Genomic DNA, 21,741 nt, shown 5'->3' on the forward strand with positions numbered 1-21,741 from the left:
CGACAACTGGATATTAACAGCGAGGCTATAAGAAGGGTGGAGGAGAATAGCACGACAAACTAGCAGAGATACGGTCAGCATCTATCGGCCAACCAGAACATGTCGAAGCGACCGGTTATCGCCGTTGCTGGCCTTGCCTGTGAGACATCGACCTTTTCGCCCGCCGTCACGCTTGCGCCGGCTTTCCATCCGAAGCGCGGCGATGAGATTGTCGAGCGATACGAGTTCCTCCACGCCGATAAGCCGCTTGGGATAGAGGCAGAGTGGAAGGGCGCTCTGATCGGACATGCGCTTCCCGGAGGCATTGTGACTCTCGAGGCCTTTGAGACGCTCTCCAAGGAGATTGTGGACAGACTGCAAGTGATTGTTGCCGAGAACAAGGTCGATGGCTTGTGGTTCGATATCCACGGCGCCATGTGCGTGCAGGAGCTGGACGATGTTGAGGCCGAGCTGCTGAGGCGCGTTCGCGCTGTCATCGGCCCAGGTGTTATTGTATCGGCGTCGATGGATCTGCACGGCAATGTCTCACGGGAGCTGGCGCATATGTGCGATCTCATCACCTGCTACCGCATGGCACCGCACGAAGATGCCATGGACACCAAGGAGAGAGCGTGCCGCAACCTCGTCAACATTTTGCAGGGAAAGGAGCCTGGTATGCGGCCGTTGAAAGCTTGGATCCCGGTTCCTATTCTACTTCCTGGAGAGCAGACCTCGACGCGAATAGAACCCGCCAAACACATTTACGCTGCGGTGCCGGACGTTGAAGCCGAGGATGGCGTCTTGGATGCGGCAATATGGGTAGGCTATGCTTGGGCTGACGAGCCGAGAAACCGTGCCGCCATTGTTGTCACCGGATGGGATGAAGCAGCGGTTTCTCGAGGAGCAGAGAAGCTGGCCAAGCTATTCTGGGATGCGCGAGCTGACTTTAAATTCGTTGCACCTACGGGAAGCTTTGCCGAGTGTCTCGATGCTGCAGTCAAATCGCCTCCCGAGGAGCGTCCATACTTTATCTCTGATTCCGGCGATAATCCCACGGCAGGCGGCTCGGGAGACATGACCTGGGGGCTGACGAGGTTGCTTGAGAGGCCCGAGTTTAAATCGCCTGATTCCGGATATACTGTCATTTATGCAAGCGTTCCGGGACCCAAGGCGATTGAGACGGCTGTTGCTGCAGGTGTTGGAGCAACTGTCACTGTGACTGCCGGAGCTGACGTCGACAATATTCATGCGCCGCCTCTTACGATGACTGGTCGCGTTCATTCCATCAAGCACGGCGATCGTGATGCCGTGACCGAGGTCGTCTTACAAGTTGGATCAGTGTTCGCCATCTTGACCAAATTACGAAAGCCATACCACAAAGAAAAGGACTTTACCGATTTGAATCTCAGCCCAAGGTCGGCTGATGTTGTTATTGTCAAGATTGGATACCTCGAGCCGCAGCTGTATGACATGGCCAAGGGGTGGATGCTCGGACTGACGCCAGGGGGCGTTGATCAAGATTTGAAGAGGCTGGGTCATCATCGGATACGGAGACCAATGTGGCCTTTTGACGAGGACTTTGAGAAGATGCCCGAGTTGAAGACGGTGTGGATTGATAAGTCGAACGAGCCGTTGAGCGGACCAGACGTTTAAGAGGTGCAAATGTACATGTACGATATAGAATATAAGGCACGAAAACTTATAGACTTGTAAACTTGTATGTTATTCTTCTATAAAGATCGTGTTATAACCAAGAGTCACAAATCTTTCTGCAACGAGAAGATGCTCCAGAGGCACAAGCTAAGCACGATTACTCTTCCAGATCGGTGCTAGAAATGACATCTTTCCACTCTTCCAAAAGCCGAGTCGTCTTGTCGCACTTATTCTTGATGACATCGTACGCATCAGGTCCAAGCGGCATACGCACAGGAATGGTTTTACCCTTGGCAGTCCCTTCCTGGCGAACAAGATCCACGACAACGGCTACTCCTTTCTTTGGGTCACCACTTTGTGCGTAGTTCTTGTCCGAGAGTAGCTTGTTGAAAGCCTTGGATGCTTCGTTGTACTCTGGGATACTCGACTGCACAGTCTTGAGATTGCTTTGTGAGAGGAGATCGGTTCTGAAGAAGCCGGGTTCAACCAGTAGTGTACGAAGGCCAAGTGATCTCACTTCCTTGTTCAAACTTTCGACCATTCCTAATGATGTATGTGAGTAATTAAAGCTTCATATTTCTGCACCGGAGTGCTCCTGGTGAACACTTTACCTTCTAGTGCAAACTTGGTTCCAGAGTAACCTGCGTTGAACTCCATTCCGCTCCATCCCGAAATCGAGCTGATGAAGACGTTTGTGCCAGACTTTCTTTCTCTAAAATGGGGTAGCACGGCTTTGGTGGTTTTCAAGGGCCCAAATACATTCGTCTCAAATGCATCATGGAACTGTTCATAGCTAATAAGACATCAGCACTTGACTGTTCAATTTCCATTGACCAAGTATAAAAATGAACTCTTACGAGAGGTCTTCCCATGCACCACCCAAGACATAAGCTGCATTGTTGATGAGAACATCTAGATGGCCATAGATTTGAATGGCGCTTCTGAAGGTTTCGTTGATACGCTGCTGGTCCCAGGTGACGTCTAGTTGAAGCACCGCAGCCCCCGTCTTCTTCAAGTCCTCGAGGCTTTCTAATCGGCGAGCAGTTGCAATTACTTTATCACCACGACTGAGAATCTCATTGACAAAGTCTCGTCCAAAGCCGGAAGAACATCCAGTCACGAGCCACACAAGAGGTGCCATTGCGATAAAAGTTGATGATGTGGTACAGAGAGTAGAAGAGTGGTGTATATCCGAAAAAGAAACTGATCTTGAGAGTATCGAGCCATCATGAAAACCGTTAAATTTCATCGACTTAAATACACAATGAACAATGTCTTTTTACAAAATTCATGAAGCCATACTCGACCCGTTTGTCTGCAGCGGACAGAGCGGACTGGAGCGGAGAGTGGGGATCCGCAGGAGCGGACCGTCCGCTCGATCCTGGCCGATGGTGTTTCGAGGAGACAACGCCGAATACATGCTGTTTGTTCGGATATAAATGCACGAGTATATAGGAGTTTAACAGTTTTACTTGGAAAGAATCAAAAACCCCGACAAATTTACGGATGGTACAATGATATCGCCGGGATCTGTTCATTCGATTATTATTGGGCTTCCATTATGTACTGTAGTTCACGAGAGTGGGGCGCTATAACATCTCTCAGCACATTGTATGCCTCAGAAAACTGAATCCATAGAATATATAAAATCTTACTTTGGCAAGAACACTTCAGAATAGCAGTATGTGATGTTCAACATGGTTTTAAGGTCATTGCCACTGGAGATATGAGACGTAAAATCCGAAGAGTTAGTTGCAGAAGTCTCATGGGGAGCCGTACCAACTGTTGTGAAGTGGTATTTTGCGGTTCTCGTATTCTATCAAGCTACCAATTAATTTGTCTGACTATCACCAACGAATTACTCAGCTCTATATGTGAGAAATGCGCACTGAAATCTCAATTAAATAGTGAGAGATGCCCCAAAAGACATCCATTTATATATCACTTTGCGATTATGTAGTCCTGGTCTTGCTTTTCGTTCTCTTCCCGCCGGTTTTCATTTGTGTACCTGTAGAGCAAGTTGTCCCAATGCTTAGAGCATTTCAGCGACTACTTACTTGTATGAGGCAAACTCCTCAAAAGATACCATCAAGTAGTGTGCTCTTGTCTAAATTGCCATCGTAAGATGAACTGAACCTTCTCTGTGCCTCAATGCAGGACTCTCAAAGTGCGCGTTGTTTGCAGATGGCGAAAGCATGGCAGAGATTCACATACGCGTACCTAGGTATGGGATCATAACTCAAGCTGGAGAAAAATAGTCCACCCCGGTACAAAATTAGCCTGAACTACACTTAATTAAGCATAAGACGGTACATTCTATTTTCCAAGTCTCGGTGAATATCATCGTCACCTGTAAGATGGCATAGCCATGGTCAAATAAGCAGAGGCAGACTCGATGACTAATCGGCATTCCTAAGCACCAGCTAGCTTTACTCAGCGGAATGCTTAAACCTAAGCTTCAACTCTAACTCCGCGAAAAGTGGAAGACATGGATGATCCAAACAAAAACAAGCGGATAATCTCGAGGAGAATATCTTGAATCAAGGAGGAACTACCTGGATTGTCTCCAGCAACCATCTCACTACTCTGACGCGATGCCGCCAAAAGTCTATGCATCTCAAGCTTGTCGAGCCTGTCGGTACATGATCCACACTTCACTGTCGCCTCCTATCCCTATTGAATTGCCTGAATGCTGACATGATTCATCTCAGGCGTCTGAAGAGAAAATGTACTCGAGAGGTTCCAACCTGTGCTCTGGTTAGTCTATCCCATGCGGCTTCATACGGCCATGTCCCAACAACTAACGATCACGGCAGTGCTATCGTCTGGGAAAGACTTGCGAGTACGCTGAAACTGCAGCTTCGGACTCAACCATATCTACCAGGCTTAGTCACATTGAACAGCTTCTCCACCTAGACGGGGTCTCTCCGTCTAGGACCTTTCCGGGCATCAGTCCTGCCGCCTTCTTCCCTAGACCAGCGGAGGCCTTTCCGCTGCCCTTTTTCTTGGATTCTGAGTTTCTGACTCCTCAGGGACTCAACTCTCTCTCTTGGAGTCACCACCCACAGCTTCATCACATGGTAGCTGAGCAGCTTGAAGATGATCGAGTAGCTCTCAGTGAAGGGTACCTCAAGACAGTGCATAAATGGCTGCCCATTGTCAGCCGGAAGCGCCTCCTTAATGAGCTGAATAGCGATCCAGCGGAAGCGGATGGATGTCTTGCCATTTTTCTCCTGTGCATAAAATCATTCAGCACTAGGGACGGAGAATGTGCTAGGACCTCATCATGGTATTTGTCGGCTAGGTCGCTTTGTTCAGAAGCAGAATCGGCGGGCTTTGTCTCTCTAAGACTTGTTCAATCTCTTGTCCTTCTAGCACTCTACGAGCTGTCCCATGCCATCTATCCTGGCGCATACCTAACACTCGGTCGCGCATCGAGACTAGGTATTCTTCTGGGCATACATGACAGGAAGAACAATCAGTTGTTTAAGCCTGCGGAAACCTGGACTCTTCGAGAAGAGCAACGCAGGACGTGGTGGGCGATATTTTTGCTTGACAGGTACGTGACTCTTTGCACTCGTGTTTCCACTAAAAGCAATGTCTGACTCGCATGCTCAGACTTATGAATATCGAAACAAATCTACCGCTTACTGTTCCTGAACCAGTTCAAGACGAGCTATTACCGATCAACGATGAGGATTGGGATGAAGGGAAGATTGTTCCCAGTGAGCCTCTATTCACCATGTCATTCAGCAGCTTAACATCCGTGGGCTCCTTCGCAAAAATGTGTCAGGCCGCCCACATGCTTGGCAAAGTCATGTCTCACAAGGCGAATAAACGCTCCGTGCATGACGTTGGGAGTCTTCTCCCTGAAGCTGTAGCACTCCATTCGGCGCTGTCGGCGCTACATCTGTCCATCAAAGAATATATTGCCGGAGTAACATCTCCCAACTTTTCCATCTCCGGCATCATTTCTCTTTCTTTGTGCTGCTCTGCTCAGCTTCTTCTCTACAACATGTATGGCTGCAACGAGCCGCTAGTTCTTATCGAGCAAAGTCGAATCGCCATGGAGACGGAGATGCAAAGTGTTAGCCTCGATGGAATCAAATCCATCTCCTTCAATGTTATGCCAGCAATCGCACGCGCTAATATCGAGTGCCCTCTCATAGCACAATGCCTCTACCATGTGGCGACGGAGTGTGCATGGTTCGTGCGAGAGGATCATGAGCCACAGATGTACAACGCCTTGGAGGATGTTGTGCGAGAGCTAAGATCTACTGGCGAAAAATGGAAGATTGCAACGGAATATCTTGCGTTGCTGCAACAGGCTGGCGTTTTAAGTTTGATCAATGTTGACACGGATGCATCGTCTACACTAACTCCATCATCTGGATAATTACACTCGAATGTATGCCAGAGACGGATATTCTTTTGTGAGTTACATTCGATAGGATACCAAAATACACGGGGTAAAGAAACTCTAATATAGATGTCAAGTATAGATATTTATGAATCATGTCACTACTTGATGCAGGCACTCCTTCAACGCAAATCCCAGCATTGGCATATGCCTAACATAACTCATACATCCGTCGACTTTGCCACCTCGACCATCCTCGCATAGCCTTTCTGCAAATCGTTAAGCGTCTCTCCATATAATCCGTAACAGTCTGATCCCAGTTGGACTCTCAGGGCCTTGCTCTTGTCATGTTCCGCCCAGATACTCTTAAACAGGCCTTGGCCCTCAACAGCATCAACCACTCTATCGCCGAACTTGGCCGGGTCTCCATTTACTAGAGTCAAGTCTTCCGACGCTTCATTAATAAAGTCTATCCAAGCTTGAATTACCGGCTTGTAGTCGTCTGAAATGCCGCAATCTGCCTTGGAGTTGTTGCCCGGGAAAGGAGTTCTGAAACCACCAGGCTCAATGATCAGGGTCCTGATGCCGAACGGCTCGAGCAGAGTGGCATAGGACTCGGTCAGAGACTCTGTCATTGCCTTTGCAGCACTGTAGATCATTTGCTCTGGTCTAGGGGCGAAGCCGAAGATGGATGATATGCTGATGAGAGTGCCTGTTCTGTTGCGGCGTAAAGTCGGCAGCAGAGCCTTCCAGACGCGAATGACACCCAACAGATTAGCTTGCAGATACTGCTGGATCTGATTCTCGCTCATGTCCTCTACTGCTCCGATCAAAGTGCTTCCAGCGTTGTTCACAACAACCCAGTGGGCTGACTCTTTGTCTTTCCCGAGGCGTTGCTCTTCTTGTGTTACGAGCCGTCGTATGGTCTGCTCAGCATCGGGCTGAGCGATATCCAGTTGGAGCCATTGGCCTCCAAGTCGGGAAAATTCTGGATGCTCAGAGGACGCCTTCTCGATATTACGTCCTGTGCCAATGACGCGATGACCAGCGCGGAGGGCGCTCAGGGCCATGTTGAGACCGAGACCTGAGGACGCGCCAGTGATGAACCATATTTTCTTGGATAAGACGGCGGACGCCATTGTGGTGTTATTTCTTGTATAAAATTTGATCAAAGAATTCAACAGAAGTTGGCCCAGCTCGATGAAGATGCCAAGAAGCATGGGGAGTCGGTGGCCCTCTTATATGAGGCCAGCCATCACCTGTGGTATGCCCAATATCCATCTTTAGATGGATCAAACTTGCAAATGGACTCATCTGGATTCTGCTAATTTCTTTTGCTGGGTAATTGAGTCATTGTTTGATTCCTTTTCACACTCGCGATCCGCCTCTCTGTCCGCTCTGAAGTCCGCTTCACGCCACACCTCTGATATTGAGGGTCATCATCTTTATGTAACCCGGATCGAGCTGCAGAGGATGGATTGCATCTCAGATCCTTCCAATACGGCTAGATCCAAGCTAAAAGACCTCTCCGCTATTGGTACCACGGGAATTCATAGCTCCCGCTTGGGGCCGCTGAGCAAGCGGACGAAGAGCGGGCACGAAGCGGGCACGGCGGAAGATACCGCCAGGCTCATGGAATATTGCGGGCAGTGCGAATTGGAATCTACGTACGGCCTCGCTGCCCCGTCTCAGTGACGAATAGACTCGTCGATGGACGCGGAAATAGCTTTGATTGCTACGGCAATTAATAATTTGATTGATTAGTTGACGGCCCATTTCCGTTGTGGCATTATTCATCGTTCCTTTTATGTCGGTTGATCTAGATCTGATATTAATGCAGATCGCCCGAGGACGGCTGCATGAACTGCTTTAAAAAGGATATATAAGCTAGCAGCTGCTCAAAGGTTATGACAAGTCCAAACTTATTAGATCAAGTTCCTCAACAATAGAATACACACTTCCAATATATTCCCAAATGGCTCCGACTAAGCTGATTGTTGTGGTTGGTGCCACCGGAAACCAAGGCGGCTCGGTTGTTGACGTTTTCTTGTCTGCACCTGGCTGGCGAGTGCGGGCTCTTACACGAAACACGTCGAGCGCCAAAGCTCAAGCTCTCGCTGCCCGCGGCGCAGAAGTCGTTGCCGCCGATTTAGATGTCCCATCGACGCTTGAGCCAGCTTTTCGAGGCGCAAACGCCATCTTTCTCGTCAGCGACTTCTGGGGTTTGTACGGAGACCCGGCCAACAAGGACAAGCCCAAGCCGGGCCAGGCCCTGAATGTCTGGGCTGCAGAACACGAAGTACAGCAACTGAAGGGCGCCATCGATGCTATAGCAAAGGTCGCGACTCTGGAGCGTTTTGTCTATTCCTCTCTTTCGAATGCGACCAAGTGGTCCAATGGCAAGTACACTCATGTGTATCACTTTGACTCCAAGGCCATTGCAGAAGACTACGCAAGGGAGATATATCCTGAATTGTGGGCCAAGACGAGCATCTACCAAGCCGGATTTTTTCTGAGTAATTTCGTCTTGAACCCGATCTTGCAACCAGTTAAGGTAGATGAACATCGGGTATTGACCGTATGAATAATTTGCTGATTACAGTCACAGGGAGAGGATGGCGTTGCCCGGTTCATTGGCAACATAGATGTAAACGTCAAATTCCCCTTTGTTGCCGCTGAAGAGGATTCAGGTCACTTTGTCAAGGCCCTTGTGGACGAGCCTGCAGGCAAGAACCTCATCGGCTACAGGGAGTGGCTCACTCACCGAGAGCTTGCAGCTGTCTTTACACAGGCAACTGGCATTGCGGCTGAGGTAATCCAATTGCCCAATGGCAAGTCCAAGGTTGAGGAGCCACCTGAACTCAAGGTGGAACTGGATGATAACTTTGCGTACTGGAATGAATTTGGCTATGAGGGGCGAGCTGACCCTACGATTGTTCACCCGAGAGACGTGAGTGGTTCAATACCTACTTTTGCATTTATAAACACTGACGTTGGAGTTAGTTGGCAACCCTTTCAAAGCTCGATACCGTGTTCAACTATTTCAAGAAGCAGGACTGGACCAAAGTTTTGGGTTGAACTTGAAGAGATGGCTGTAAGCCGTTGTTGTGCTTGAGTATGGTAGCTGATGGGCCGTCGAGCAGTTTATTTGCAGTGATTAAGGTAACGACTGAATAGATAACAACTTTAGTCAACAAATTCCAATCAAATGAAAGCCGTATGCTGTACGCCCTTCGGAAGCTGACATTAAGAAACCTCTACACATACCAGTGCTCCATTGCCCATATGACATCTTGTCGCAACTGTGCTTAGTTCACAGGCCGGCAACCTCGTTTTCACTACACAAGAGAAGAGAAAATATTGAACAACGAACAGCGGCAAATTATTTTGCATCCCAGAATTCCATCAACAAGCCAAAAAAAAAAAAAAAAAAGGGAAGTCTGAGACACCTGTGGGATTCAGACCCTCCCTTCGCACTACACTTGCGATTCCAGACTAGCCTTCACATGGCGCCCTAGACTAAAATGACAAAAAGATAAACTCATGACACCTGAGGGATTCGAACCCTCGCCTATTACTAGACCGCGAATTCTGGATTGCTCCTGAACACGGCGCCTTAGACCACTCGGCCAAAGTGCCTTTGTTGTTATTGAAGCTCGGATGGACTATTGGATATGAAGAAGATAGAGGCCTGATGTCTCGTCTTTTTGTTGATGAGTTGGGTACCCTAGACTTTGGGCTTAACAGAGCGGAGGAAATGAGACTACGAGGAGATAAAAGAGCGAGATGGAAAAATACGAGCTGACAGATGATATTGATTTGTGGTATGTAATATGCAATTAATTTACTTAATTGTTAATCACCTGGCCAGTGTGTTTTGGTTGTTATCGTTGCAACTGGGCGAAAATTGAGTTTTGACCTAGACCCCGGATTTGAGAGAGCGGAATTGAACTCGCGGAAGAATAAGAGAACGAGAATAATAAGCTGATGGCTGGCTATCATTGAAATATTAATGTGAGTATGTGAATTATGGCGTCTCAATTATTAATGGAGTAAGTAATTGTTGAGAGATGAACCGAATGATTAAACATGGCTATTGCAGGTGAAGCAGTTAGTCCAACAGCGCAGACTAATTACCCCCATCTTATTTTCAGGCATGGGCGTGGTTGCTCGCCTGGTTCATATACTATTTGGCCCATTCAGGTTCCGCTCATTGATGTACAAGTTATAAAGGCAATGCTAGATGCAGGGGCGGGTACTTGGGAAAGAAGGAATTGAAGGCCGCCGGCGGCCGCCGCTTGTAGGCCGCCATAAGTTGTAGGCCTCCCGTCTTTTTCACAGCATTTTTAGCCCCGGCCGAGGCCTGGATACTGTAGCTAAAAGGTAGTGCTGGATGCAGAGGGGGTGGTGTGTATTTAGTAAAGAGAAAAGCGAAAGAGACAACTTTCACAGCATTTTTAATCTCGCCCGAGACCTGGATAGCTAAAACGAGGTCGTGATTTAAAGCTCGCAGTACTGTCAAATGCTAAGCTCTACTGTTGCTACCGTAGAAAAAGAACTGGCATTTTAAAGCCTGTCTCATGGCTGTGAGTTGTTGAATGAATGATTGGGGTAAAGACGAACAACCTACGCATTTCGTTTTGAACAATATCTGGAGACATTTCAAGAATTGTCTTTGAGCTGTGTAGCTACCGGTCTCGCGGACTTTCGCTCTACAGCCAGACTGTGACGGAAATCTTTTGACTCTGGACGCCGGGACAAAAAAAAAAAAAGGATAACGAGACGAAAAGAGCAAAAAATGAAGCATTGAACTCCTCCGGGAAGGCTCGAACTTCCAACCTCCTGATTAACAGTCAGACGCGCTAGCCAATTGCGCCACAGAGGATCCACTTGTTGATGTTTCCAAGTTGTGCAAAGAGCATATAAGAATGTTTTAGTATTAGGCACAACTTTATTAATGATCGTTGAGCATACGGAGTGCCTACTGAGACAATTCCCTTCTTGGTTGATTCTTCCTTTGGCTTCATCTCCTCCTTGGCTGAGTGCAAGTCTCATACATAAAAATACGGGAATATATGATAAAGATGTCGGTACCTCTTACAAATATCTGTAATTATTCCAGCATTAATTACACCGTATTGACGAGCGACCGTGAAGAGGCAAAGTTATGTTACACGAAATAGTCTCAAAATGAATACCGAGTTGAATTGATACAAACATTGCTTCCTATGCAATGTGTGGAATGACCCTTGCTTTCCTTAACTGTTTTCATATCCTTACATACCCAACCATCAACGCTCATTTACCTATGCCTTTAGATATGTACCTACTCTGTACATATGTGCATGAACAAAGAACGCCCGACAAAGCCTATCCCAACATCTCAACCCCCCCTTGAGAGACAAATTACCTCTTAAACAGGGCAATATCCAACCCCAGAGGCTTCCTCAAGAAGCCCTCTCGTGTCTCCATAGGCCCCTGAAGAACCTTTGCGCTGTACCTCCTCGCCCAGGTAGCTGCAATCAATTTCATCTCCATCTCAGCCACGTTTCTACCGACGCATGCTCTAGGTCCGTGGCTGAAAGGAATAAAGGCATCCTTCTGTCGCTGAGTCAACTTTGCCCATCTGTCTGGGTTGAAATCCTCAGCATCAGGGCCCCAAATATCCGTAGAGTGGTGCATCGTGTAGGTGGGAACGCTGAGGACGGTGCCGGCAGTGAAGAATTCGCCGCAGATGGTGACGCCAGGAGACTCCGGGGGGACTTGGCGAGGGAGACCAATACCGGAAGTCGAGTGGTGGCGGAGAGTCTCGTTGATGACGGCAGCAAGGTAGGGCAGGTCGCGAACCATTTCGAATGTTGGGACATCGACGCCCTGGGGAATAGCGGCATCAAGCTCAGCCTGCATCTTGTCGAGGACACCAGGAGTGCGGACGACGTAGTTCAACAGCGCGCACGAAGAGTTGGAGGTAGTGTCACTGCCTGCGATGAGCTGGGTCAAAGCCTCTGCTGTCAGCTCTTCTCTTCCAAGCGGCTCTCCCTTGTCGTCACGACCTTCAATCAATCGGGCGAGGAGATCTTTGCGTTCAACGTCGGGAGGGTTGTCAAGTCGTCGCTTCACACAGGCAATGGCAATTCCGGCAAGATTCTGGATGGCGGCAAGGCCGTTGCTGTAGAAAGGATCCGGAAGATATTTGGCATAAGGCTTCAAGGCCGGGAAGCAGCCCAGAGTCGCGCTCACTTCACCGCGGCGGTTCAGAATCTCAATGGCTGGTGCATAGATGGGTGGGCTATCCGGGGCATCTCGCACTTCAGCAAGATCTACTCCCTTTTCAAGCATGCCAAAGGGAGCTCCAAATGCGAGGTCACCAATGACGTCAAAGGCAAGATAGTTGAACCAGGGAAGACAGTCGATGCGAGCCTCCTTTCGGCCATTCTCGCCTTTGTAGGAGCTAGTGTCGACGAGGCGATCCATCTGCTGGACAAAGAGTTCAAGATTCTGATGGATATACGGCTCAAACTGGACGATGGACTTTGCGGAGAAGGTGTGAGAAACCATCTTTCGCTTGCGAGTGTGCTCAGCGCGGTCGCGCGTGTTGAAGAGGCCACGGCGAATCGAGACAAAGGCATCGTAGAATTCACTGCTACAAGTCAGCATTTAACCCATCAAGTGTGGAATCGGTGAGCCATACGACTTCAAGAAGCCATTGGAGTGGCCATAGACGAGATTGATGGCCTCGTCATCGGCAATCGAAATGTGGTTTGGCTGGATTCGCACAAACTTGCCCAGCTTCTTGTGCAGCTTATCTACAGTTTCGTACCGATTGCCTCGACGACAGACGGACAGCAGCCAGAGATTCGAGAACTGAGCTGGAAAGGGAGCTGCAAAGCGGCGCAGCGGCCCGTATGTGACAAAGTACTGATGCAGATACGATGCGACCAGCGCTCCAGCAAGAGCAACAATCGCCCAGGGCGACAAGGCGTATTCAATCAGCGCCATGGCGGCGATTGTCTTTCAGCACTTACGCAGCGATTCTGCGAGGACTTGCGGTTTGCGATTTGACTTGGGCAAGGAAAAAGCTAAGATGCGACTTTTCAGACAGCTTTTGGTAGGGCGACAAAGCTCTATATGCAGACTAGCTCCGGGGATGCGGAGACGGCGCCTCTTTTGTCGTCAACGGCGGCTGACCAACAGATGGTGACAGGGCTTGTGAGTGTGATAATCGCTGGATGGAGATTTGACTTTGGGGAGGACGCGGGAGGAATGAAGCGCCTCTCGTCACAGCGCCTCGGAGTTGATGAAGATGTCAGCACAGCACCAAGAAACCCCGAGACAGGATGCTTCGAACCAGCCGTCAATATATACCTGACCTGCCTCTCTCAAGCTAAACACCATCCCATGTACTCGTACGTATACAATCTACCACCACGATAGTCTCCGAGCCCCCAAACCCCGCAATCTGCCCCAGACGCCAAGGGTGAATCGGTAGACAGTAGCGGCTTCTAGCTTGACCCGACAAGTATGGAATCCTCAAGTCTTGTGTGTCGCCAAACAGGTACAAGGTCTGCCCGGTTTGCCCACCATCCGCAGGGGAGGGGCTGTGATCGCTCCGAGCTCCCGAGGAAAATAGTTTCCGGCATGCAGTGTCGGCAAACGAGATTCTGTATGGCTTCCTGAGTTTTTCGACGCCCTTTTTTCTTTCTATTTTGGGGTCTCTGGATACTGGCTTTGCCTCCGCGGGTACTCCGTTCCTGGTCTCGTTTTTGAATGGAGAGGCAAAAATAAAGGTTTCGGTAACAGAGAGCGGGAATGGCGGATTGGTTTTGCGTTGCGGCTGATTGGCTGCATCCTGCGGCAGACTGGATGTCTGCAACCTCGGCGCCGCAGGGCTTATGAGCGGCAAGCAGGCATGGATTACTGGGTAGTATCAGAGCCTTCGGTAGTAATCAGCAAGCCTGGATACGTATCGCGAGGGCAAAAAGGAGTTTACTAGCAACCTTTACTGAGACGGTGTGGCGAGGATACTGTATGAAGTTGTATACGAAGTCGCATTGTGCGCATGCTATGACGCGTATTTGGTACTAGCATGATGACATCGTTTGTGATGGCACAGAGCATTCCGTAGATCGGGCAGTGTTTTGTTATTAGACACAACCTACATGATTTTTGCCTATTGCTCTCGCGGAAAACTAGGAATATGGTAAGCTGATGGTTTGCGATACTGGAGCCATCTACGAAGCGATATCTGCCATGTCACACTGTACAACTCAGTTGCGAGCACCATTCCTGCGAGTCAGGATTTGCATCGTCTTGTTAGCAAAGTGAGGGACTTTGGCCAACTGTTCAATATTGCTCAATCTAATTAACTCATACAAAATAAGTACGTGATTTCCTCAGATCCTGATACGCCCGCCTGCTCGCATGTCTCATCAAAGCGTTCCGGAATACGGAATAGAGTATAAGGCAAACCCCAGGAACTAGTGCCTCCCCTATTATGCGGTTTTCTTCTGCCGAACTTAGCATCCGTATCTTAGTCGTGTGGAGTCGCCGAGTCACATCCTGGAGAAGACTCCGCACCTGTACCACCTTCGGCCCCGGTTCTCCAACTCTCCCATTCCGAGCTCCTTATTATCTTCGTCAGAATATTCGTGGGAGAGGAATCGCCTGCAGGTGCCTTCTTCACTGTCAGTGTCTTCTAGAACTTCCATTTCTCCTCCGCGGACGAATTCGAGTACTTCGGCGGTTGGGAACATGACGTAGTCCAAATGGCTAATGAGGTTTAAGCACGAGTCTGTCATCTCCTCTGTTTCCTCTTCTTCTCCCTCAACCATGACAAAGTCTCCTGGTTCACCTCCACCATTGTCATCCCTTGGAACTCTCTTTTCTGCGTTGCTCTCGATGTTTTCATCTTCTGCTCGGAGCTTCGGCTGGGCTTGCTTATGACAGCATAATTCCCCTCTTTTGCCACTCTGAACTTTAGCATCCAAGATCCGAAAGGAGGCAGAAAATGTCGCATCTTGTAGGCCACCTTGGTCGTCGTGTGCTTGGACAGAAGATTCTCCAGTCGCCAATGGACTCGGACCGGCGTTATCCGAGATTAAAGGGCCGTTCCGACCTGTAACTACCTCGAATGTGTAGCCAGAGAAGTCGAGGAGGAACACTTCAATCTCATCTCCAGAAAACCCCCGATCCTCTTCTTCCGAGTCCTCCTCATCATCATCAATAGAATTATCTGGCGGCGGTATGTGAGTGTTGGCTAGGGATCGTCGTGGCCTCTCCAACTGTTGAGGGGAGAATTCGCTGCCATTATCATCTACCCACTCTTCTTTGCCGGATTTTATAGACGCGGAGTCGAAAGAGCAACCGTCAAAATTTATGAGTGAGCTTCGCGAAGTTACTTCTGCAACGACATCGCCACAACTGTTTGGGGAGTCGGATCCTGTTCCCTTGAATGTGGAAATCGGGTCTACGTACGTATTTTCCCACGACAACTCCATCCTATCGGCTTCATCAATGATACAGTCTTGATGGCGACGTGTTAAGTCCATGTCTCGAATCGGAATTCGCGGTTGTCTGTTTCAGTTGGTTAGCTTTCGTGCGTGTCCATGTATGTTGCTTTCCAAGACCGTGGTCATGGAACAAATGGACGAGGATAATTAATTCCATCAATGCTGTTGACTTGGAATATTCCTATCGCCATTCGTTACCTAATACATATCAGACAATGAACAAGATGATTGGACCGATCTCTCGAAGCTTGACATGCACATAGGCCTCTCATTTCTCTGGTTATTTGTGCCAGGAGAGACCTCTTGGTGCGCGCGTGGAGCTCTGTTGAAGAGACATATGCGGAATTTGGCAAATGAGAAACTTGGAAAAGGAAGTTGAACCGAATAACTTACTCTTAGGAAATCGCCTCTCATCCAGGGAAGTTATCGGTTCAAGGCTGATTGCTGCTGACTCTGATTCTGCTGCGACTCTACTTGTTGCAAGGGGAGTGAAAATGCAGGGAAACAGGAAGAAGGAAACAAGGGCGTGGTGACATTAAATTTGCATGCCAGGTTGGCTACAGAAAAATTTCCGTTGAAGAAAAACTGAAAAAAGCGCTGGCCAGTTGCCATCGGTCCGTGGTAGCAGTTGGCGTTATCATCTTAATGGCCCTCGTTCAAACAAAGGAGCCAGTGCTATTTGATGAACTATTCGGGCTCAAAAGTTGTCTGTTCCATCCTTAGATATAATGCAGAACCATGAGTGAACATTACTACTTGGATATGATATGTAGTATGACCTTGATATGGGGACCAGCTATTCGGCAGCAATTCAGGAGTCATCTCCAATCCTATTCTTCTTGTAAAACTTCCCTGTCTCATTTTTCAAACACACAAAGTTCTCTTTGACTTTCTTGGACTCTAGTTCAAGATCATAGAATGCAGAATCATTCCTTTGCAAATAATAATGTTAGCTACACACGCGATACTGCCCCGGAGACTTTTGCGAGAGCAGCGTTTATTCAGCAAAGTCGTCTTCAACCTTGCGTTACCAAATCTACAGATTACTTGCATCATTTACAAAAAGAAAAAAAGAGGAAAAGGAAAATATGAGGCATGATTATACCGGTGGTCAAAGTCTGGAGTTACACAATATTTAGGTACCGCATAATTCAGCGGACAAGCACAGAATCTTGCAAAAGTGTTTTGGTCTTAATTTTTTTTTGCACGGAAAAGACAGGACAAGATGAATTTGGAAATAGCAGTATTGCTGCTCATTGGAACAGAAAAGCTATTCAATATCTTGTTCTCACAGTCTTTTTATGGTTGATGCAGGCCCTTTTATGCTCATGTATTTTTTGGCACCCCAAATTGAACTCCTCTCTTTGACTCTTCTCACTCCGCAAAAACTTTACGCATTCAATCCTTTTCGCAGCAACAAGCTAATCTGCGCGACGCTCTCCTCTGTCGTCTTCTGGCCCGCCATCAGATACAGCACATTTCCGAGAACTCTGCAATGCACGTTCCAAGAGCCATTGACACTCTCCGGATCGCCCGCAATGAGACCATCTCGAAGACTCTGCGCTGCATCGCTAAAGTATCCTGTGCCCCCTGATGCGTCCTTTACGTGGATGGCGAGAACGCTTCCAAGAGCCCAGATTCCCGCCACACGCTCCGTCTGACGAGAAAGATCCTCTACTAGAGTTCGCGGCCAGGTTGACCAAATGTCAACTGCAGATTGGTCACTTGCGGGAGAAGCTTCAGGGCTTGTCCAGCCTTGTGACTTGGCCCAGTTCCAGGACCCGCTGTGGTCCATCCTTTGCAGCTCCTTGACTGACTCCACGGCGACCTGGCAGCCTACGGGATGAGCCGTGTAGCTGTGCCCATGGAGCAGAGCATCAGTCTTATCCTGGGAACTGAATGTCTGGAAAATATTCTCCGAAGCAAGCGTCGTGCAGAGAGGAACCAGACCTCCAGTGAGAAGCTTTGCGTGGACGGAGATGTCGGGATGCGTTTCGAGGAAAGAAGACGATGTGAAGCGGCCAAGACGATAGAGACCAGTGAAGACCTCGTCGAAGATGATTGGAAGACCAGTCCATGCGGTGGGACTGCTGGGAGACTCTTCGATGGGGGCATTTGGCTTGCGGAAGAGGTCTGGGGATTTGCGAACAACGTTGACAAGGGCGCGCTGGAAGAGAGGATCTCTGCAAGAGTAAATTAGCAACAACTCCATTGTCTGGTGGGAAAAAATAGGGACTGATGCTTACACCAAGGCCATTCCTCCAGCACCGAGAACAACCGGCTCGATAATGACAGAACCGAACCGACGGCCCTGCTTATGAAGCCTCTCCAGCGTCTCTCGAATAAAGGCTTCGTATCGGAGATGGTGACCCTTCTGTTCCCTACCACCAACATCAAAGATTTCCGACAGCGAACCAAAGTCTGCATCTTCGCCCAAAGCCTGCCTTAGCTCTTCGGGCACATTCACACGCCACTTGCCGTCAATGCACAAAACAGTGGGATAATCAAACCAGTGCCCTTTGCCATCATACCACTCGACCTTTTCGTTATATCCACTCGGCTCCGAACAGTCCATGGCGCCGATGGTGTCGCCGTGATACGAGCCCTTGAGGCCAACAACTCCCAACTTCTCATCCGCAGCCCATCCATACCGCAGCTTTGCTGCTCGGAGACCCATCTTGAGGGCGACTTCGATACCGGTGCTACCGTTGTCGGAGAAGAAGACGCGGGTAAGTCGCGGGTTTTCGATCCCCTTGAGCAGTGTTGAGGATAGCTCTGCAGCAGGACGATGGATACCGCTAGCAAACATGACGTGGCCGTAGCGACCAGCGGCGTAAGCAGCAGCAAGAGTGAGCTTGGGATTGGCATGGCCGAGACCTTGAGTCCACCAGGAGGCAGAGCCGTCGAACGAGGCTCGCAGAAGACTGTCATTTTGTGACGTTGGAGAAGCAGGGGCCACCGTCTGGAAGTAATCGCCGTGAGCTGAATCTATGACGTTAATGTCCTTTGGAGTGAGAAGGCTCTGCTGCGTAAAGGGATACCATATGTTCTGCAGAGCTTCAGACGCCATGGAGTTGAGGGATGCAATACGCTGCTCATGACGGCTATCCAGGTGGGAAATGACATTAGTCGTGTTTCCATCCTGGGACTGTTCCTCATAATACTGCGACATTGCCCGGACATCCTCTTCGAGGCTTGATTTCCTTTCGGGTGGCTCAGCCACGCCCGCAACGGGTACATTGTGATGCTCCGCAAAGTATTCTGATAGATACTCAAAGTTCTGATACTTGCCCTCCTTGAACAGCAATATCGATTCGACATCATAGCCTCTCATGCGAAGCGACTCAAAGGCCGATATCGTCTGAGAGATTCCTCCAAGCCGGGAATCACCTACAAGAACAACTGGCAATCGAAGGGGTGCGTATAGATCCGCCTGAGTTGTTCCCGAGGGGCCGGGCGAGTGAACACCGCCGGCAGTTTCAACAAAGAGCCATTTCCTGCCAATGTTGGCGCATTGAGCTGCGTAGTCTCGGCATTGGAATAGAAGAGCATCATTTGAAGGGATTGTCTAGGGTGAGATGGTACATGGTGAGACCAAGGTTCAAGTGAGGTAAGAGGTGTGACGTACAGTATTGGAGAGCCGAGCTGCAATGTGTGGGCTGACTGGGATTTTATACTGAAACAACGTCTTGTTGGAAACCTCCGGGGCGAACTTTAGGATATGACTACATGGATGATGGATTGGTTAATCAACAAGCACACCAGCATCAAGCCTCGAAGTGTGCAATTTGTTCATCTGCCCAATGTTAACCACAATTCTACGAACCCTCTCTTGGCAAAGACCATCACCTACACCGATCATCAGCCTCGCTATCTGGCCCCGTTGAAACCGGCTTCAGAAACGCTACGCCGCCAGGGCTCCGTCTCGCAGCAGCCTTGCATAGCAGCGTCGAAAACACCGTCTTCCCCACCTCGGTATTGGCACCGAAGATTTGATACGATCGCAGCGAGCGCCAGAGCGGCGACGCGAGCGGCGGCGGTGGCTGCGGCATATCAAATGAACAAAGACGAGAACCAATTGATTAATCTGCCAGACAATCAACAGTCCGTGAGAAAGAAGAGGGCCATTCTTAGTTGAACTTCAAAGAGCCTGGAAACGGATACTTTGGAGAGGGGAGCCGAACAAGGAATGTGGAATTACGCCCAAAAGGGTAATGGCGGATACGACAGCTCCAAGCTTTCATCTCACTTGGTTTTTTTTACAGCTCTTTTGTTGGGGGCCATGCCGATCTCCGTTCACCCTTTCAGGAGTGGAGTTTGAGTTTCCACGCCTTTTCAGCCCTGAGCCGAAGGACGGACAAGCTACAAGCTATTATTGAAACGGCTCAAGGACAGCTCGAAATCCCTCATCGCCGGCAATTATTACTAAACGAGATGCTAGAACCCATTTCTTTGGTACGGCCCCCGCGGGAAAGCTCGTCGCATTTGCCCCAACGCGGACAAGCGGCGTTGAATCGTTTGTTCAATGGGGCGGCAATTACGGTATTCGATTGGCAATTTTTGTGAACTGCAGATTGACAGTCGAAGTGGATATTGGGGGGGTTTCCCAGTTCAGACATGTGATGGGTAGTTGATGCATTTTGCATGGGACGCCGATGCAGGCCGCATATGACTGCATCTCATGTCGGCTTTGTCTATGAACTAGCCGGTTGCGTTTGACGACAGGGAATGCATGCAATTGATCTGCGTTGAACAGTGACAGCATAGCAAAAGATTCAGTTGAAGGGATACGTCCAATTGAGCTCTATCCGCGACTCCAAGCCAAAAGATCAGTTTGAGCCATGCCGCCAAAGCTCGACGACACTCTCGCCTCCATCCTCTCATCCCGCTCCTCTCAAGGCCGCCTCCGTCGGCTCACCATTCCGTCTGCCACCTCTGTCGATTTCTCTTCAAACAGCTACTTGTCACTATCATCTAATCCCGATGTCAAAACCGCCTATGTATCCTTTATCCTGCCCCATCTGCAGTCATCCAGCCCCGAAGCCGGCTTTGGCCTCGGATCTGGAGGCTCCCGCCTGCTAGACGGCAACTCAGCTTTCACAGAGGACCTTGAAAAACGAATTGCCGAGTTTCATGGAGCAGATGCAGGGTTGCTGTTCAATTCAGGCTTTGAGGCCAATACGGGACTCTTTGCCTGTGTGCCGCAGAAGGGAGATGTCATTGTATACGACGAATTGATCCATGCAAGCGTCCATGATGGAATGAGACTAAGCAGAGCGCAAAGAATGCCCTTTGCGCACAACAAGGTCTATGATTCAGCTACAACCTCTCCAACGAATGGAAAGAGCAAATATCCAAGCCTAGACTCTCTTTTGAAAAGCTTAACGGAGGATGCCCAAGTATCAGCCGGCAAGAAAAACATCTTCATTGCTGCCGAGGGCGTCTACAGCATGGATGGAGACCTTGCACCGCTAAAAGAAATCGTTGAATGCGTTGAGAAGAGACTACCTCAAGGGAATGGCTACGTGATTGTCGACGAGGCGCATTCTACTGGGATATATGGCCGGCAAGGAAGAGGTCTGGTGTGCCAGCTTGGATTAGAAGACAGGATATGGGCTCGAGTGCATACTTTTGGCAAAGCTATGGGATGTTCAGGTGGTGAGTTTCTCTTCTCGACTTGTCAATACGTCCATTTAATGGATACTAATGCAAAAGTAGCCATTGTTCTCTGCTCATCTACGACAAGATCCTATCTCATCAACTACGCCCGCAGCTTCATCTACACCACAGCCATGGCCTTTCCCTCTCTCGCCAGCATACGCACAACTTATGACTTCCTCGCCCAAGGCCACGCAGACTCTCTCGTCCAAAACCTCCAATCACTCATCCGTCACATGCACACTCTTCTTACTCAGATCATTGAACGACATGGTCCATCACCAGAGCTCTTTCGCATCAACCCCGAGGCACCGCAGTCACCAATCTTACCGCTGCTCACAAGCCGGGCAAGAAATCTGGCGCAATACTGCCAGGAGCGAGGTTTCACTGTGAGACCAATTGTAGCGCCTACGGTTCCGGCGGGACAAGATAGAGTGAGAGTGTGTTTGCACGCTGGGAATACTGCTGAGGAAGTAGAGGGGCTGTGTAAGGCGGTGGAAGAATGGGTAACGGGGGCTGTAAAAAGTAAACTATGATAGTAGACATGCATATGTATAGCAGGTGTATGTATATGTATATATT

The 21,741-nt window shown here is 49.1% G+C and overlaps 9 protein-coding genes across 9 annotated transcripts; 4 read left to right on the forward strand and 5 right to left on the reverse strand.

Annotated features, from left to right (window-relative positions):
- Window positions 1-99: 99 nt before the first annotated feature.
- On the forward strand, window positions 100-1,632 carry TRIVIDRAFT_47510 (uncharacterized protein; the record flags this gene model as incomplete). The annotated part of the gene is made up of 1 exon (XM_014097210.1): window positions 100-1,632. The coding sequence occupies one exon, from the start codon at window positions 100-102 to the stop codon at window positions 1,630-1,632; it is 1,533 nt and encodes a 510-aa protein (XP_013952685.1).
- Window positions 1,633-1,789: 157 nt separating this feature from the next.
- TRIVIDRAFT_47276 (uncharacterized protein) lies at window positions 1,790-2,773 on the reverse strand (the record flags this gene model as incomplete). Its single annotated transcript, XM_014097211.1, has 3 exons — window positions 1,790-2,175; window positions 2,244-2,425; window positions 2,490-2,773. The coding sequence occupies 3 exons, from the start codon at window positions 2,771-2,773 to the stop codon at window positions 1,790-1,792; spliced, it is 852 nt and encodes a 283-aa protein (XP_013952686.1).
- Window positions 2,774-4,329: 1,556 nt separating this feature from the next.
- Window positions 4,330-6,028, forward strand: TRIVIDRAFT_194234 (uncharacterized protein; the record flags this gene model as incomplete). The annotated part of the gene is made up of 3 exons (XM_014097212.1): window positions 4,330-4,389; window positions 4,449-5,191; window positions 5,251-6,028. 3 exons carry the CDS (start codon window positions 4,330-4,332, stop codon window positions 6,026-6,028), a joined length of 1,581 nt encoding a protein of 526 aa, XP_013952687.1.
- Window positions 6,029-6,213: 185 nt separating this feature from the next.
- Window positions 6,214-7,131, reverse strand: TRIVIDRAFT_68501 (uncharacterized protein; the record flags this gene model as incomplete). Its single annotated transcript, XM_014097213.1, has 1 exon — window positions 6,214-7,131. The coding sequence occupies one exon, from the start codon at window positions 7,129-7,131 to the stop codon at window positions 6,214-6,216; it is 918 nt and encodes a 305-aa protein (XP_013952688.1).
- Window positions 7,132-7,967: 836 nt separating this feature from the next.
- Window positions 7,968-9,070, forward strand: TRIVIDRAFT_68502 (uncharacterized protein; the record flags this gene model as incomplete). Its single annotated transcript, XM_014097214.1, has 3 exons — window positions 7,968-8,546; window positions 8,601-8,942; window positions 8,996-9,070. The coding sequence occupies 3 exons, from the start codon at window positions 7,968-7,970 to the stop codon at window positions 9,068-9,070; spliced, it is 996 nt and encodes a 331-aa protein (XP_013952689.1).
- Window positions 9,071-11,398: 2,328 nt separating this feature from the next.
- Window positions 11,399-12,991, reverse strand: TRIVIDRAFT_47284 (uncharacterized protein; the record flags this gene model as incomplete). The annotated part of the gene is made up of 2 exons (XM_014097215.1): window positions 11,399-12,632; window positions 12,684-12,991. The coding sequence occupies 2 exons, from the start codon at window positions 12,989-12,991 to the stop codon at window positions 11,399-11,401; spliced, it is 1,542 nt and encodes a 513-aa protein (XP_013952690.1).
- Window positions 12,992-14,259: 1,268 nt separating this feature from the next.
- Window positions 14,260-15,540, reverse strand: TRIVIDRAFT_68504 (uncharacterized protein; the record flags this gene model as incomplete). The annotated part of the gene is made up of 2 exons (XM_014097216.1): window positions 14,260-14,350; window positions 14,570-15,540. 2 exons carry the CDS (start codon window positions 15,538-15,540, stop codon window positions 14,260-14,262), a joined length of 1,062 nt encoding a protein of 353 aa, XP_013952691.1.
- Window positions 15,541-16,891: 1,351 nt separating this feature from the next.
- TRIVIDRAFT_194238 (uncharacterized protein) lies at window positions 16,892-19,553 on the reverse strand (the record flags this gene model as incomplete). Its single annotated transcript, XM_014097217.1, has 4 exons — window positions 16,892-17,684; window positions 17,748-19,069; window positions 19,130-19,226; window positions 19,357-19,553. The coding sequence occupies 4 exons, from the start codon at window positions 19,551-19,553 to the stop codon at window positions 16,892-16,894; spliced, it is 2,409 nt and encodes an 802-aa protein (XP_013952692.1).
- Window positions 19,554-20,342: 789 nt separating this feature from the next.
- On the forward strand, window positions 20,343-21,695 carry TRIVIDRAFT_158410 (uncharacterized protein; the record flags this gene model as incomplete). Its single annotated transcript, XM_014097218.1, has 2 exons — window positions 20,343-21,159; window positions 21,220-21,695. 2 exons carry the CDS (start codon window positions 20,343-20,345, stop codon window positions 21,693-21,695), a joined length of 1,293 nt encoding a protein of 430 aa, XP_013952693.1.
- Window positions 21,696-21,741: the final 46 nt, after the last annotated feature.

The sequence above is a fragment of the Trichoderma virens genome (genome assembly GCF_000170995.1).
Source record: "Trichoderma virens Gv29-8 chromosome Unknown TRIVIscaffold_86, whole genome shotgun sequence".
Lineage (NCBI taxonomy): Eukaryota > Fungi > Ascomycota > Sordariomycetes > Hypocreales > Hypocreaceae > Trichoderma > Trichoderma virens.